The 17,360-nt window shown below is 53.4% G+C and overlaps 1 protein-coding gene across 1 annotated transcript; it reads left to right on the forward strand.

Moving 5' to 3' along the window:
- The first annotated feature begins 14,102 nt into the window (after window positions 1–14,102).
- CCDC188 (coiled-coil domain containing 188) lies at window positions 14,103–16,623 on the forward strand. The gene is made up of 9 exons (XM_047098231.1): window positions 14,103–14,636; window positions 14,812–14,919; window positions 15,079–15,183; window positions 15,368–15,424; window positions 15,532–15,591; window positions 15,749–15,813; window positions 15,993–16,050; window positions 16,297–16,346; window positions 16,437–16,623. Exons 1-9 carry the CDS (start codon window positions 14,103–14,105, stop codon window positions 16,621–16,623), a joined length of 1,224 nt encoding a protein of 407 aa, XP_046954187.1.
- Window positions 16,624–17,360: the final 737 nt, after the last annotated feature.

The following is a 17,360-nucleotide window of genomic DNA, read 5'->3' on the forward strand; positions in this document are numbered from 1 at the left end:
GGCCCCCATGACTCTGCCACCCCCAGCACCAAGGTGTCTGTACTGTGCAGGATATCAGCAATTTAACTTTATCACAATTACTCTGAAAACTATTAAGTGTAGTTATTAATCATTAAGTAATTATATCTGCTCTTGTATTAATTATCTGGCCATTGGGAATGTCACCAAGATTTAAGATTTTTAATTGTTAATAATATTTCCCAAACATGAGGGAGATTTAATGCACCTTCATATATTCTCTCTCTGCCTGAGGTGAGACAGGGAGGGTCCCCTTGGGCCTCAGAAGGTACCTCAACCTGGCCCCCCTAATGCAGGGAGAGGCCCTGCCCTCACTAGCACTGCCAGGCAGGCTGCTCCCCTATGAGTGCATCCTGGGCCCTGGGTATGACCCAACCTTCTCTCCAGTGACCTATAAGGGCCCCCAAACACCATTCCAGAAGTATGGCCCACTCCCCAGCATCCACACCCTGTCCTACTACCATCAACTTCCATGAGGCCCACAGGTTGGGATGAAGATTGCATCAGGGATACTGCAAGGTGCCCCCCCCCAATGACCTTGATGTCCCCAGGTCAGTATCCAACTGTCATTCCAGGCCTGTATTCCTCCACAGGCCTCACTGACCATTCACCCCACCGTAGTCTCCAGTGTCCCCAGGAGCTCTGGCTTTGGCCCCATGGCCAACAGACACTGGAGGAGCCACCAGGAGTCACTATTTTTGTGTGCTTGGGCCACAGAGAGGATAGAAGGCCATGCTGGTGGCTGACAGAAGCTGGGATCCCATCCCTGGGGATGAGGGGACACTGCTGGCACTATGGAGTAACATTATGTGACACCAGTGACCTAGCACCACAGTGGGCATAAGCTCCCCGCTCATGTCTTGCTATTCTCAGAGAGCTGACATGGGAAGGCCATCCTGCCATCACTGGTCCACAGCCCCGTCTTATGTGGAAGTGCTCTATGGTCCCTCATGGGCATCACCACACTCTGCCCCCATGGCCTGCTTCAAACCAAGGCTCAGAGGCAGCAGACTGGCACATCCAGGCTCTGCATAGTTGACACTCGCCTGGACACATCTTTGGAGCACCTGGTCCCGCCCCAAGGCACCCCCTTAGTTCCCTAAGCACTGGATGAGGTCCGTGGGGGAAAGGATGGCTGGGCCATCCAGGCACTTCCTAGCTCTGGGAAGGCCACAGAGGCTACACGTTGGCCTGGGGATTTGGGGAAGGACTAAAGTTTCCTCTGCTCCTTCTTCTAGCCATTGCAGCTTTCTCCGCCCCAACATGGTCAAAGATAGAACTTGGGTCAGTGTTGAGACAGGAGAGGTGGTGATGATAGTGACAGTAGTGGAGGTAGAAGTGGTAGTGGGAGTCCTTGAGCTGTGGACCCTCAAAGGCCCAAGTCCTTCAAGACCTTCCTGAGCCTGCCCCTCTCCCCTTCCTGTCTTCCCCCACAAATAGCCACGTCTGACATCCCTTCAATTACAATCAGAAGAGCATGGAGGTGAGCATAGGCTGAGCCAAGCGATTAGTGCCAAGTGATGGTGGTCTTGAACCAGTGTGGGTTTGTTGACATGGTGCTGCAATTGTGGTGGTGATGATGACGGTGACAGTGGTGGTGGAGGTGGGAATGGTGGTGGTGGTGGTGCAGGTGGTGGTGGTGACGGCGGCAGAGATGGTGGCAGAGATGGTGGTGGTGGTGGTGGTGATGGTGATGGTAGAGGTTGTGGTGGTGGTGAAAGCAGAGATGGTGGTGATAATGGTGGTGATGGTGGTGATGGTGGAGGTACTAAAGGTAGAGGTGGTGGTGGTCATGGTGGAGGTGGTGACGGTGGTGATGATGGTAGTGATGGTAGAGGTGGTGGTGGTGACACGGTGGTGATGGTGGAGGTGATGCTATAGGTAAAGGTAATGAGGGTCATGTTCCTGGTGACAGCAGTGCTGAGGAAAACTGACTCTCCAGGGTACAGAGTTTTTCCAATAAGCCATGTCTTTGCCCTCACCCCATACCCCAGATGCTGGCCCCTTTTCTTCCTGGTGGGCTGTCCCTGGGAGGCAGGAAGAGGGAGAGCTTTGACCAGGCCCGACAGGAGAGTGGTATATCTTGAGCTCACAGAGAACATTTAATCTTAGTTAAAAATAAATAAGTTCAATTATTGGAAAGGGAAAAAATAGCCTAGTATTTACTGCAAGTGAATCAAAGGTAATTACTCTGGGGAAAGTCCCCTTTAAGGATCCTGGGCACCATCCCCCTCCTGTCAAGGTTATGAGTGGCAGGTGGGGTCAGTTGGTGCGCCTGGAGCAGGGAGGGATCACCCAACCCCTCCCCAGGGGCATATCTCCCCCTTCTGTCCCTGCAGAGCTAACAGTGTTCCCTCTTCCTTGGCCCCACCATTGACCGTCAGCCAGGTCCTGGCCCATGGCCCCCGGATGCCTGGGTACAGTCACACTCCAGTCCCTGGCAGAAGTGAATGTCTCTAGACATCCCCAAGCGCTTGACTCACCCACTCTATTGCTCACCTGCTATGTGACCCCAGACAAACCAGTCACCTCTCTGGGCCTGTGTCCTCACCTGGAAAATGGGTGATGAGGCAGCTGTCCCCCACAGTCCATGTTAATGTGTCCCTATGGCAGGATGTGGGGAGCCGCCGGTCTGTGACAAGGTCTACTGTGTAGACAGGGGAGCTTTGCCATCCCTCCCCAAACTCCAACCCAGTACAAGAGGTTCACTGTGAGCACCTTCCCTCGGGTGTCCCCAGTGTCGTTCTAAGACAGAACCCTGAGGTTTGAAGCCCCCTCAAGCAGGGTGGTACCTACCCACCCTGGCTGGGCACTGGGCAGCCTGGAGTCTGGTAGAAAAGGACTTTCTGGTAGAAAACCAGATCTACGGCCAACTGCTCCAGGACAGACTAGCCCCTGCCCCAAGTCTGTTTATTGGGGGCCTGTGGGTGCTGGTGCCAGGCAGACCTCCCAACCCCCACCTGAGGGCCTCTTTCCAGGCCCCTTCCTGATGTGACCCAGCCAGGCCACCTCACCCTCCCTCAAGGTCTTCCTCTTCCCTCCATGGCCCCTGACTGGATGAGGTCGCCACCCCCAGAACCAGCACCAGTGTCTCCTGAGATCAGGGGGCCTGGCAGTGACCCCAGGTCGCAAAGGCTGGCCCCATGCCCTAATACGCATGCATGGACAGGGGTGATGAGCTGCAAAGAGCTGCCACTGTAATTAACGCGAAACGTGCTGCCTTTGCCGGGGAGGAAAATCCCATCTCAGAAATACACGTCCAATGCAAGTTCAATTTCACCCACGGGGCCATAAAACCCTTTTCCAATCACCTGGTGCTGTTGGTTGCCAGCACCGTTAATCCTGGGAATGTTATTTAGAGCCAAGACATCACTCGGGGAAAAATCAGGTCCGAACCCCACAAGTAGCCCCACTCTGTTCCCTGCAAAGGCCTTGGGAGATAAACAATACCCAGTGAGGGTGCTGGGCAGGGAAGTGGGTGTCCTTGGAAGCCACGGGATCACTTCATCTCCCTCCCCCACCAGCCGGCAGGGCCCCAGATGGGCCCATCTTGGGTGGGAAGACTGAGGCCAGGCAGCTCAGCCCCACTCTACCCTGCCTGCTCCCAGCTGACCCTGTCCTCCTGGTCCCCAAATCACCGCTGGCCCTGATCTTCCTCCAGAGATTGGTCCCACAACCTTTTCTTTAAAATCGTTTCCTTGATTACCGAGGGTAACAATGAAAACACGTAATTGAATCTCCAAGAAATTACCATTTTTATAACTTGCTCCCAGTTCCTGAGATAAATTAAATGTCTCCCTTGTATGGCGAGCCTGCTCGCGGCGCATCATCGAGGGATGATACTGCCCTTTATCATCCATGTGGGGCCTTATTAAGAAGAATGCCTCACGCTACCTCCCGGGAGGTGCCTGCTGGCTCCACCACACAGCCCTGAGTGGGCAGTTGTCAGCTTGAGAGGCGCTCGGCAAGCATGTAGTTGGGCAGGTGGGTGGGCGGCTGGCCCCTTTGCTGGATAGCTGGCTAATGGTGTGGGTGGTTGGCGGGGGGCTGGCCAGTGTCTCAGCCCAGGCTCCCCAGAAATCCAGGCCTGAGTCCGCAGGGAGGGAGAGGTCAGGGAGGGGCAGCAGTGAGTCAGACAGCCCCCTCCTGTTGACCAGAGCTGACCCAGGGAGCCAACTGCCCACTGGGCTGGGCTGGGCACCCAGGGGTCCTGTGGCATCTCAAGGTCAGCCACCTAAGAGGCATGGGGGGTGCAGAAGCAGTGCCAACAGGAAAGGCGGAGTAGGTGACCAGTCACTTGAACGGTCAGTAAGTTCGTTAGCTAGCTTGTTGGTGGGGTTGGTGGTCACAGTTAGATAGTGGGTGAGTTAACCTCTTGCTGCCTGGGTGGGTGGGTGGCCTTTTTTGGGTGGTAGGAAAGTTGAAGCCCCCAGACTGTTGACTGAGTTTGCTACAAGTGTTTGCAGGCTGCACCCAGCAGACCCACCTTCAAAGGACCCAATAGAGACACTACTCACATAAGAAAGCCGAGTGGGGGGAGAAGGAGGGTAGTGCGCTAATCTCTGCTCTCTGGGGACAGGAAGGGTAAGGCCCAAAGAGCAGCTTTCCACTGAAGATGTCTGGGTATACTTGGGTCAAGGGCAACAACCCAGGGTCACCAGGGGACTGGGATGCTGGTTCTGAAGGTCAAGTGGCCTTGGGACTAAGCCCTATGGCAGAGCAACAGAGGGGACTGGAATGGGGAAGCAGGGGAGGCAGGCAAGGGAGGATGATGGACAGCCCCAGGAAAGAACTAAATGCACTACACCCCACGACTATGCACCCACCACCTCTCTGTATCCCATCCGGCCCTGCAGGCAGCCCTGCAGCCCAGGGCTTGTATGGAGGCTCTGCTGGCATTGTTGGTCTTGAAACCCCATGGTCTGGTGGCAAAGTGTGACCTCAGTCCACCTTCCAGCCAAGCGTCCTGATCCTGAGTGAGGGAAGCCCTGACACTCCCTTGTCACACCCTCCCAGCCATGTGGGAATTACAGCTAAAGGGAGAGACTGCCTGGGGCTACAAGGGACAGCGAGGCTGGGCTCAGGCCCCAAAAGCCCAAGGTTGAGACAGCCTGTGTGCCCCACCATCTCTGGCCTGCAGCCCCATGCCTCAACCCAAGAGCCCCTAGCCCATGCCCTGCCCACTTCCCTCTGACCTCACAGGCCCGGCCTCATATTGACCAGGCCCACCCAAGAGCCCTCACAGCCAGGGCACGTTCTCTGGGCCAGGCGCCACGTGGTCACACCAATACAGTGGCATTGCCTAGCCACCTGGCCAGCCCTCCACCCAGGCCAAACCCCAGGGTGGCATCTCTGGGCACAGGGTGCCAGTGTCCCCCACCCCACACCACCACTGCTGCTGTGGGGTCAAGGCAACTCTTACTTGTGTTTTATGTTTTATAGGTGACTCCTTTACTGACCCCCTCACTGGCTCCACTGTCTTTTTCCCTCTCAGCACCTGTGCCACTTTCTAGCCAAGCCCATTCCATGGCAGTTGCCAAGCACTGGCCAGGGGCAACCGTGAACCTGGGACCCCTCACGCCATCGTAGCTGTCCACTAACAAGCAGGGCACCATGGGGCCAGCCCAGGTGGCCTGTCAGGAGGGCTCCACCTGGGGAAGGCCCACAGATGGGAGCCCCAGGCCCTTGGGAGGAAGCAGACAAGGGATCCCTGAGGTATGCAGTGGTAAGAGTCCCAGGGCAACTTATCATGGTATAAACAGTGAGGTGGAACTAGAGAGGAACATTCTGTCCCAGTCAGACAGACAGACAGAACCGCGACAGAACCGCAGATTCAAGTGGGGAGGATGTTTCTGCCCCGGCATTGTCTCTCCTCCATCCGGGGCAGCCCCCTGCCCAGGGCCTGGGGTCCCCTAAAGCCATCAGCCTGTGTGCAGAGTTGTGGCGCCATCTGGTGGTAGATCTTGGGCCCCACACCTGGGCTGGCTGGAAGAAGGTAGGGTGGGAGCGCCCTGGCACCCATTGACACTCGCCAGGCTTCTGACCACTCCAGGTCTCCCCGCCTCACCTGACTCCCAGTTTCTCTCTCAACCTCTTTGAGCACATTTCCTGGGTGCAGTGACACACCCAGGGAGCTCATGGTGCAGCACTGTCCACTCTCAGCAAGAACAAGGTAGGGGCAGAGGGTGGGCAGCAAGGTGGACAATCATCCTGTATCCTGGCCCGGTAAGGACATGTTGAAGTGACCCTGGCACTGACCAGACACTCGGGCCAGGCTTGGCCCCCGCGTACTGTCTAGCTAGCGGGGGCAGTGGGCCATGGGAGTATCAAGAAAGGGACAAGCCTAGCTGGATGGGATATTCTGCAGGGAAGGGTCTCTGGGCCCAGGCAGGAGTAGGCACACCAAATTTACCCATTCTGGAGCACAGGGGCTCTGGAAGCCCCCAGAATGACCATCTCCCCAGCCTGGAGCCCTCAATGCCTTCCTTGGCTGATAGTAATTTATTGGGGCTGTGCATCCCTGAGAGGATTTTCCTTGACATTCTTATTATCTCTCTGATTCTTAAATAAAAAATGTGAGCAGTAGGTGTCCAGAGAGTCACCCTGGAAGGGAAGACAAATGTCCTGCCACTGCCCATGATCATGCCAGGGACAGGACAGACATGGGAGCACCGCCTTCTACTCCCAAGCCTCAGCTTTTGAAATGGGACCACCCTAGGTCCTCCCGTAGAACCCTCCCCTCCCAGTGCCCTCCCTGCCCTTCACCTGCACCCCATCCTAGGGCCCACCCCCAGTCTGTTCACTATCCAGCAAGGCTGGCCCCACAGGCAGGGAAGAGAGGGGAGGCACCTATCTTGCCTGCCCTTTGGCCCTGGGGGGGGGGTGGTCACTCCCCAGGATGCCCTATCCCTCCCACAGCCACACCCAGTGGACCCATCCGTCCTCTTGCAGATGCAAGACCACCCTTGGAACCTATGGGCCCCAGCCATAGACCACCCTCTGCTCCATGCTCAGAGCAAAAGAGAATTCACCCCTTCCCAGGCCCTGGGAGGGAAATGAGGGGGCAAGAGTGATCCGAGGCCCCAGGTAAGAGGGTAACTCCCAGTCTCGGGCTGCTCCAGGAAACTTGCAGGGCCTGAGGGACATACAGGTGGCTCTGAGTCCTGGAAAGGGAGAGTTTGGACCAGGAGCCTGGATTAGGGGACACAGTGATGGGGCTTCTCCTAAGGGGCTGCACTGGCCCAGGTACCCCAAGTTCCATTTGCTCCAGGCCTGTTTCCCAGCTTTTGATATGAATGGGGTATTGAATGCTGAAGCCACCCCAGCTCCCAGCAGGAACACCCCAGCCCGACTCGGGGCAGGAAGGGCATGGTCTGCCACACCACCACTTCCTTAGCCACTCCCTGCTCACAGGCCCCAGGCTCCCTGAGGCCATTGGGCATGGTGGCAATTTGGGCAGGAAGCAGCTGCCATGGCAACTGGCGTCCAGGGAGGTGTGCTGCCTGGCAACAGGGGCCATGGCCTAGTGCTCCCTACAATGCCCTAGAGCCATGCTTTCCGCCCATGGACAGGAATTCCGGCCAGTACCAGGACCCAGTGCAGATTCACACCCACCCTCACATGGACATCCTGAAGCCCAGACTCACTGCAGAATCCCCCACACCCGAATCCTGGGAAATGCATGCATTAGCCTAACTGTCCCCATTCATGGGAATGTCATCACAACTATGGGTCCTAAGCACCCTCTCTCCCTCTGAGAGTAACCCCCCCCCAACTTGGGGTGTTGTCCAGCTCAGGGCCACATTGCAAGGACCAAGGGAGGGGGTGAGGATGGTTTCAGGGAGTTGGGTCTTCAGGGCTGGGCTCTGAGCCTCCAGCAAGTGGGGGCACAACCTGGGTAAAGGTGAAACCTCAGGGAATGTGAGGTTTCCAGGTTGGGAAGGGAGGTGCCTCAAGGTCACAGGCAGTGGAGCGGGAGCCCCTGTGTCATCAGGGTGCTCTGAGCATCTTCTCAAACCCACTCAGGGATTACCACTGCCCTTGGGCCTAACAGCCTGGCCAGGGTGCCCACAGTGAGATATGAAGACCCCATCCAGTAGTTCTGTGTGACGGCCACTGTCACTGCGGGAATCACTGGTCTCCACAAGGACCTGTTCTCCCTCCCCCATTTCACATTCCTGAGCACCTGCTGGTACCTGTCAAGCTGAAAAACACTGAGGGCAAAATGCAGCACCCCCCTCCCCTGCCCTGCCCTCCCCACAGCAGCCACTCAGGACCTTTGCCTGGACTGCCCCATGGCTGCCTCACCCAGAGGTCCTCCAAGAACCTTCCTTGGCCCTTAACTTGAGTTGCCCTGCCCCCAGAAGGGTACTCTGAACCGAGCACATCCCGAGACCCGTGGGATTCCATAGAGGCATTACAGGATAGAGGCCCATTCTTGCCTCTGGTGGCTGAGCAGTTTGGGGGGCAGCTGATGCCTGAACTGGGCTCCAGGAGCACCTGCCCCAGGTCATCCCCAGCCAAAGCCTGTGGTTACAGGCCGCACAGATGTACCCTGCCCCCTAGAAACACAGAGAGGCCTCCTGGAGCCAGGGCCACGTGTCCAGCCTGACACGACCTATGGACTGTGCACGCTGCCTCCTCAGTCACTGAGCCACCCCGCAGTGGTCCCTGCAGTACATCTGCCCCACATGGGAAAAGGACAGCAGAAACACATCTGCAGACGAGGGATTTTGACAAACTTCTTCAGATAGGAAGTGAGGGCTGGCTTAGTGGAATAGCCTGGGTGGGAATAAGCAGAAAAACAGCACTTGCTAGAGGATAGCTTGGGTGACCATCCAACACTGTGGTGAGGCAAACGGTGCTCTATTAATCACGATGGCAGGACCGCAGGTGATCCAGGAACTCCCCACACCATCCCCTATTCCGGGCCACAGAACTGCAGCAGGTAGTCTGCTCAGAGGTGGGAGGACCTCCTTTCAGGGACCTGACATTAGGATGCTCCAGCAGTTCCTAAAGTTAATGGGGAGAGAATAGTGCCAGTCAGCTCTTTCCTGCCTCCCTTATACACAGGAGTAGAATAAAAAGGAAAGCCAGACACTTGGGGACAGTGTCTGATAGGAGGTCCCAAGACCAAAGAAGAAAAGAACCACAAAGAGAATAAAAAAATGCAGGAAGCAAAAAGTTCCCCTCACCTCTAAACCTACTATATCCCTAAAACAGCACAGGATGTTCTGGAAAAAGAATAAGGGACATTCAAAGAACAATAACGATATCTTGGAAATTTAAAACACGATTGCTGATGTTCAAAAGCCCAGCAGCCACGCTCCTAGCAGCACTGAGGACCTTGAGGCCTTCCTCAAATTCCCATGGGAAAGCACGCTCTGAGCTCATTCTCTCCTCAGCCTGACACCCAAAAAGCCCGAGGTCAGAGTAAGGTGCTTTGAGACCTGCGAGTTGTCTCATTATCTATTCCCATGCGATTGGCTACTTCAAAACTTAGTGGCTAAAATAATCACAATGTAACCTGGGGCTTGGTGACCTGGCTCGCCCCTCAGAGCAGTTCTTTGAGGGTCATCCTGGGCTAGTCAACCCACCTTTGGGCCCCACTGGGGACAGGCTGGAATGACAGAAAACTTTATCCCCCTTACCTCTCATCTGACAACAAGGCCATGCCTCCCCAGTGGCAGAGGGTCCTCAGGGCAGCAAAAGAGAGAGGTCAAGGCCCAACACACAAGCCCAAATGATGTACAAGTTTAGCCCAAAATTCAGGTGAATAGAGGAGCCCTGTTTCCCTCTCTCTCTCTCTTTTTTTAAATAATTTATTGTCAAGTTAGCTAACCTATAGTGTATACAGTGTGCCCTTGGCTTCTGGAGTAGATTCCCACAATTCATCACTTAAGTACAACACCCAATGCTCATCCCAACAAGTGCTCTTCTCAATGCCCATCTCCCATTTTCCCCACCCACATCAACCCTCAGTTTGTTCTCTGTATTTAAGAGCCTCTTATGGTTTACCTCCTTCTCTGTTTGTAACTTATTTTTCCTTCCCTTCCCCTAAGGTCTTCTGTTAAGTTTCTCAAATTCCACATATGAGTGAAAACATATACTATCTGTCTTCTTCTGAATGGCTTATTTCACTTCATAATACCCTCCAGTTCCATCCACATCGCTGCAATTGGCAAGATTTCATTCTTTTTCATCACCAAGTAGTATTCCATTGTGTGTATATATATACATATACATATATGTATGTGTATACATATATGTATACCTGTATGTATATGTATATATGTACATATGTGTGTGTACATATATATGTATATATGTATATATGTATATGTATATGTACATATATATGTATATGTGTGCATATATATGTATATATGTGTATATATGTATATGTGTATATATGTATATATGTGTATATATATGTACATGTATGTATATATGTACATATATATGTATATATGTATGTGTATGTATATGTATACGTATATGTAAATGTATATATACATATACATATATGTACATATATACGTATATATGTATATATGTGTGTGTATATATGTGTATATATGTATACATACATATGTATATGTATATATGTATATATGTGTATACATACATATGTATATGTATGTATATGTATGTATATATATATATACATATATATGTATGTACATATATATATACATATACATATATATATATTCACATACCACATCTTCTTTATCTATTCATTAGTTGATGGACATTTGGGTTCTTTCCATGATTTGGCTATTGTTGAAATCACTGCTATAAACATTGGGGTACATGTACCGCTATGAATCAACACTCCTGTATCTTTTGGATAAATTCCTAATAGTGCTATTGGTGGGTCATAGGGTAGTTTTATTTTTAAATTTTTGAGGACCCTCCACACTGTTTTCCTGAGTAGCTGTACCAGTTTGCATCCCCATCAGGAGTGCAAGAGGGTAGGAACGTTGTCTCTTGATGTGAGGAGGGCAAAGTACAAGGAGAGGGACAAGGGCAAGGAGAGAATGGATTTGTGGCCATTTCTACCACTCAAGGACTTAAGTTTTGCCTGATCCACCTTTCTGAGGATGTTACTTGAGGATGGGCTTCCACAGAACAAGGGAAGACACTGAGAAAGAGGAAGGCATGGAACCAGGACTTCCAGGAGCAGTGGGGAAGGCTGTGGTAAGACAGGCCACATAACGCTCCGCTAGAAAGAAGGGAGGAGCAGCAAACCTGGGGCCTGAATCTGGCCCTAGCATTGGATGTGTGATCTGCAGCCATTAAAAAGATTTCTGTTACGTAGGGGCGCCTGGGTGGCTCAGTCAGGTAAGTATCCAACTCCAGCTGAGGTCATGATCTTGCGATCCGTGAGTTTGAGCCCCACATCAGGTTCTGTGCTGGAGCCTGCTTTGGATTCTGTCTCTCTCTCTCTCTCTCTGCCCCTCCCCTGACTCGAACTTCTCTCTCTCTCTCTCTCTCTCTCTCTCTCTCTCAAAAAAAAAAATAATAATAAACATTAAAAATTTTTTAAAAAAGATCTCTGTCACAGAACTACAATAAATAATCCTAAATTTGCATGGAACCACAAAAGACCCCAAATAGCCAAAAAATTCTTGAAAAAGAACACGACTGGAGGTATCACACTCTCAGATCTCAGGATTTATTACAAAGCTGTACTAATGGAAACAGTATGGTACAGGCACAAAAACAGACACATAGATCAATGGAACAGAATAGAAAACCCAGAAATAAACCCATTATTATATGATCATTTAATCTTGGACAAAGCAGGAAAGAATATCCAGTGGAAAAAAGACAGTCTTTTCAACAAATGGTGTTGGGAAAACTGGACGGCAACATGCAGAAGAATGAAACTGGACCACTTTCTTATGCTGTACATAAAAACAAATTCAAAATGGATGAAAGACCTAAATATGAGACAGGAAACCATCAAAATCCTAGAAGAGAGCAGTAATTTTTTTTTAATTACAGGCAGCAATTTCTCTGACATCAGCCATAGCAACATTTTTCTAGATATGTCTCCTGAGGCAAGGGAAACAAAAGCAAAAACAAACTATTAGGACTTCATTGAAAGAAAAAGCCTCTGCACAACAAAGGACATGGTCAACAAAACTAAAAGACAGCCTCCTGAATGGGAGAAGATACTTGTAAATGACATATGCAATAAAGGGTTACCATCCAAAATATATAAAGAACTTATAAAACTCAACACCCAAAAAATAAATAATCCACTTTAAAAATGGGCAGAAGTAGAGGCACCTGGGTGGCTCAGTCAGTTGAGCGTCCGACTTCAGCTCAGGTCATGATCTCACAGCTCGTGAGTTCGAGCCCCGCGTCGGGCTCTGTGCTGACAGCTCAGAGCCTGGAGCCTGCTTCGGATTCTGTGTCTCCCTCCCTCTCTGCCCCTAACCCACTCGCATTCTATCTCTGTCACTCTCAAAAATAAATAAAGATTAAAAAAACTTATTTTAATGAGCAGAAGTCATGAACAGACATTTCTCCAAAGAAGACATCCAGATGGCCAACAGACACATGAAAAGATGCTCAACATCACGCATCCTCTGGGAAATACAAAGCAAAACCACAATGATATATCACCTCACACCTGTCAGAATGGCTAAAATCAACAACAGAGGAAACAACAAGTGCTGGCAAGGATGTGGAGAGAAAGGAACCCTCGTGCACTGTCGGTAGGAATGCAAACTGGTGCAGCCACTCTATAAAACAGTGTGAGGGTTCCTCAAAAAATTGAAAATAGAACCACCATATTATCCAGTAATTCCACTACTGGGTATTTACCCAAAGAATACAAAAATGCCAATTCGAAAAGATACATAGATATATCTACCCCCAATATTTACAGCAGCATTATCAATAATAGTCAAACTACAGAAGCAGCCCAAGTGTCCATCAATAGATGAATGGGTAAAGAAGATGTGGTGTATATATACAATGAAATATTACTCATCCATTGAAAAAAAAAGGAGTGAAATCTTCCCATTTGCAACAGTAGGGATGGATATAGAGGATATAATCCTCAGTAAAATAAGTCCGTCAAAGACAAATGTTGTATGATTTCACCCATACATGGAATTTATGAAACAAAACAAAGAAAGAAAAAACAGACTCAACTATAGAGAAGAGACATGGTTTCCAGAGAGGAGGTGGGGGGGCAGGGAATGGGAAAATAGGTGATGGGGATTAAGGAGGCACTGGTTGTGATGAGCACTGGGTGGTTATGGATGTGTTGAATAACCATATTTTACCCTGAAACTAATATAACACTGTATGCTAACTATACTCCAGTTAAAAATTTTTGAATAAAGTTCTCTGAGAGGTGAGGGGAAGGCCTCTGAAATGCTGAAGAACAATCTTGAATCTGCTTCCATCACTTAACAGTGATGTGACTTTGGGCAAGTGACACAATGTCTTTGTGCCTCAGTTTCCCCACCAATAAAGAGGATGATAATCATCCTTACAGAACCATTAAAGTAAATGTTTAATAAATGATTTTTTAAAAGTAAAATCCCAAAGATAGGTCAGGTAAAAAAGCCAGGTGGTGGGCTAACCTCTTCTGTGTGATGAGGAGGTGAGGGCACAGGGCGCTCAGCTGTGCAGAATGTGCAGCCAACCCCAGAAAGAGCTTCATGACCAGGCTTCATGACCAGGGGGGCGGGGGACTGAGGGGGGAGAGTCACGCTGGACACCTTGTTTGGCGTTTGTTTTTGTTTTAACCTTGTGTCTGCATGATCTGTTTTATGTTTTCAGAAAATAGCTAAGGCTGGTGAGTGAGCTAGGGTGAAGAAGAGGCAGAGGGGGTGAGCGGAGGAGGGTACTTCAAAAACAGGGATGGGGTGGGAGGGGCCCCACCAGCCCTGGCTCTGGCCACCGCCCTGGACCATTGTGACCTCCCTGGATGTGCCCAGGCCTTTGTGACAGGCACCCTTGAGGAAGACCTGTGAGCCATGACACCTAGAGGGCCCTCAATAAGAGGGTGGCACGTCAGGCCAGGCTAGAGCCTGGACCTGGGTTTAGAAGGGGTTATGGAGGGGCCAAAAACCCTGGGTCCCTGTGGCCACTCCCACCCCCAATGCCCCCAACCATCAGCTTCGAGCAGCCATGCAGGATGCCTGGATCCACCCTGCCAGGGGTTTGTAAGATGGCCCTGCCTGGTACCTCTCAGCTCCACTCTCTCAATAGAGTCGGCCAGACCTTTCCCACCTCCGGGGGTAGGAGGCGGGGGTCCCAGGGTAGGGGCTGAGGTACCTGGGAGCTTTATGGCAAATGAAGAGGGAGAGATGCAGCGACAGAGACCGAGAGACCCAACGGGGACAAAACGAGGGCAAGAGGAGGCAAGGCTGGGGTGGGGCTGGCCCCTGCACTCAGGACGAGAGCAAGGGGCCCCCAGGCCAGGGGGATCCCCCAGCTCAGGGCCCAGACCCGGCCCTTGCCCACCCCTGCCAACAGGGGCAGGAACCCCGGCTTCACCCAGGGCAGCCCCCTCCCAGCTCCAGAACGTGCCCCTGGGTCCTGCAGAGCAGTCCTTCTTCCAGCTGGAGCAGGAAAACCAGAATCTAGTAAGTGAAGAGCCCACCGAGGCTGTGGGGCCAGCCCAGGCTCAGAGCCCATCTGTGCAATGGGTTTGAAGCTGTTCGCAGAGCCGCAGCTTCTGCCCCAGCCCCCACTGTCTCAGTCCCCTGCCCAAGAAGTGGCTATGACAAGCACTCCCATCTTTCTGCCTCCCATCCTCAGAAAAGACAGAACCAGGATCTGCGAGAGCAGCTGGGGGCCCTCCTGGGGCCAGGGCAGCAGTTTCTGCCCCTATGCCCGGAGCACTCGAGCTGCACGACCCTGGCCTGGGTAAGTGCATGGCAGACATCTGGCCCCAGCATGACAGAGGGCAGCTGTCAGGAATGACCCAGTGATTCCATGTACCATACCCCTGCTCTGGCTCTCAAGCAGTCCGTGACCACAGATGCTGCCCATGGCCTTGGGGCTGACCCAAGGGCTCTTCCACAGACCCCTGAGCAGACCAGTTCCCAGCCCCTGGAGGACAGGGCACCCTTGCAGCTGCTGCGGCAGGAGCTGTGCCGGGGGGAAGAGTCCTTCGTGCAGCAGTCTCAGGTGGGTCCCTGGGAACTGGGCTGAGGGGGCTGGGTCCTTCATGCAGCAGTCTTAGGTGGGTCCCCAGGAGTTGGGCCAGAGGTGGGGGGCAGGGGTTCTTTATGCAAGCAGTCCTAAGTGGCTAGAGGAAGAAAGAACTGACACTGCTGGCCTTGCCTGTGCCCACATGGTGCCCATCCTCCAGAATGAACTGCAGCAGATCCGACTGTCCTTTGAGAGGAAGAAGATGGCCATTACCGAGGTGCCTGCCTGGCTGGGATGGGACAGCTGCTGGGGGACCCACCTGGTGGGACACATCATGGGTCCTGTTCCTTGGAGCGTGTGACCCAGCCTCCCCTCTCCCACCAGGTATGGGATGGCGTGGCCGAGGTACATATGGCCCTGAACAACCAGGCCACTGGGCTCCTGGTAGGTCCTCAAAGGGTGACACCCGGAGAATGAAGGGAAGAGGGACTAGGCAAAGTGTGCAGGGGCAGGGGAGCTTTGAGAAACAGGGGAATATAGCAGAATAGTCAGGGTTAAAGGACCTGTCTTACTTCCTTTGCCTCCCCCCGCCCCCCGCCAGAACCTTAAGAAGGACATCCGGGGAGTACTAGACCAGATGGAGGACATTCAGCTGGAGATTCTAGGGTGATGTGCAGGGTCAGGGGTCTGGGGCCCTGGCTGAACTGGGAAAGGGGCTGGTGTTCTGACCAGGATGGGTGGATCAACCCCTGACCCCTCCCCAGTTCCACTACACCAGACCAAGAGGTGCTGCAGGCTGGGGTGGGGGACGTACATGGCCCTGACTGTACAGCCCCCGTCCCCAGGGAGCGTGCCCAGTGCCGCACCCAGGCCAGGAAGGAGCAGCAGATGGCATGCATAGCGGTAAGCCCCCCACCCCACACCCTTTCCCAGTCTGACCTCACCCTGGAGGCCCCTCTCAGGGAGGAGATGCAGGCTACAATGGAGGAGGCCCCAGGGAGGGAGCCACACCAGGAGCCAAATGACCCTGAGACATGGCTGCAGGTGCCTGTCCTGGGCACTGGTGGGGTAGTGGGGAGAAGGTAAGAACTTGCAGCACAGGGACCCCTGCCATTGGGGGCAAGCTCTGACCCAGCCCCTCCCCTGCAGAAGGCAAGGCCTCAGCTGGGATGTTCCGAGGGCCTCAAAAGCCAGCTCTGGTAGGTGGCTCTGTGAGTGCATTGGTAGAGCCCAGTCCCCTGGGACCATCCCCATGGGCACCCCCGCCCCCTGACCGCCGCCGCCCGCAGGCTGCTGGCCCTGAGGCTGCTGCTGGGCACCCTGCTGGCCTGTACCGCCGCCTACGTGTACGTGGTGGACCCCGCGCCCTTCGAGGGGCTGGTGCCTCCCCTGCTGAGCCGCGCCGCTGTCTGGAAGCTCCGGGCCCTGCTGGGCCCGTTCCTGCACCTGGAGGTGGACGACTTCCTGCCCTTCTAGGCCGGAGGCGCAGCGGCCCCAGGGAGGAGGAGGCCAGGCAGCCGGCGCTGCCCCAGGTGCCCAGCGGCCGCGCCGGCCCCTGCCCACAGCACTGCCACGCGCCATCCCCACCAGGAGCTGCGGAGAAGGGTGGAGGCGGGGTCTGTCCTGAGGGCTGGGCCTGCGGCTGGACATACAGTCGTGACACACACAGCAGCGTGTGAGCTTGTTTCCATGGAAACGGGGGAGAGGGGCAGGAGGTTTTGCAGCCTTCTGAGGGCAATCTCACAGTGGGGATTCCTCAGGGTGGTGCCCCTGCCTCAGTGCCCACACCCCATCTGTCCACTGGTCATCAGCGCCTCCACAGGAAGTCCCCAGCCCACCCCTGGCCACCAGGGAGGGCTCTGAGCAGAGGGTGTAGCAGAAGGGTCTCCACTGAAGGTGAGGATGAGGATCCTCAGGCCTCATCCCTGGGGCTGGGCCCAATCAGTAGACCTCAGGGATGAGGTTCTCAGTCCTGAATCTGCTGACCCACTGACTTCACACCCCTCATGTGACCCTCTGTCCTTATCTGGCCGACCACCCCACCCTCCCCACACTTGACCGGCCATCACCCTCCCACCTCCCACCTCCCACTCCTGTCCCCTCCCTGACCCAGGGTCCCTGTCCAGCCCAGCCTCCTGGCACTGCCCCAAGGCTCGGAGGACAGGGGGACCACGTTGGTGGACAGAGCCATAGAGGTAAACACCAAAAATTTT

This window comes from Lynx rufus, unplaced genomic scaffold (assembly GCF_022079265.1).
Source record: "Lynx rufus isolate CCGP_SWC_20201006 ecotype Redwood Valley unplaced genomic scaffold, mLynRuf1.p SCAF_45, whole genome shotgun sequence".
NCBI lineage: Eukaryota > Metazoa > Chordata > Mammalia > Carnivora > Felidae > Lynx > Lynx rufus.

Excerpts from the sequence above, each read along its gene's own strand:
- CCDC188 (XM_047098231.1), top strand. The coding sequence starts at position 14,103 with ATGGAGGGGCCAAAAACCCTGGGTCCCTGTGGCCACTCCCACCCCCAA. Across the intron at positions 15,592-15,748 it reads ACCAGGCCACTGGGCTCCTG|AACCTTAAGAAGGACATCCG; the intron begins GTAGGTCCTCAA and ends GCCCCCCGCCAG. Across the intron at positions 16,347-16,436 it reads GGCCTCAAAAGCCAGCTCTG|GCTGCTGGCCCTGAGGCTGC; the intron begins GTAGGTGGCTCT and ends CGCCGCCCGCAG.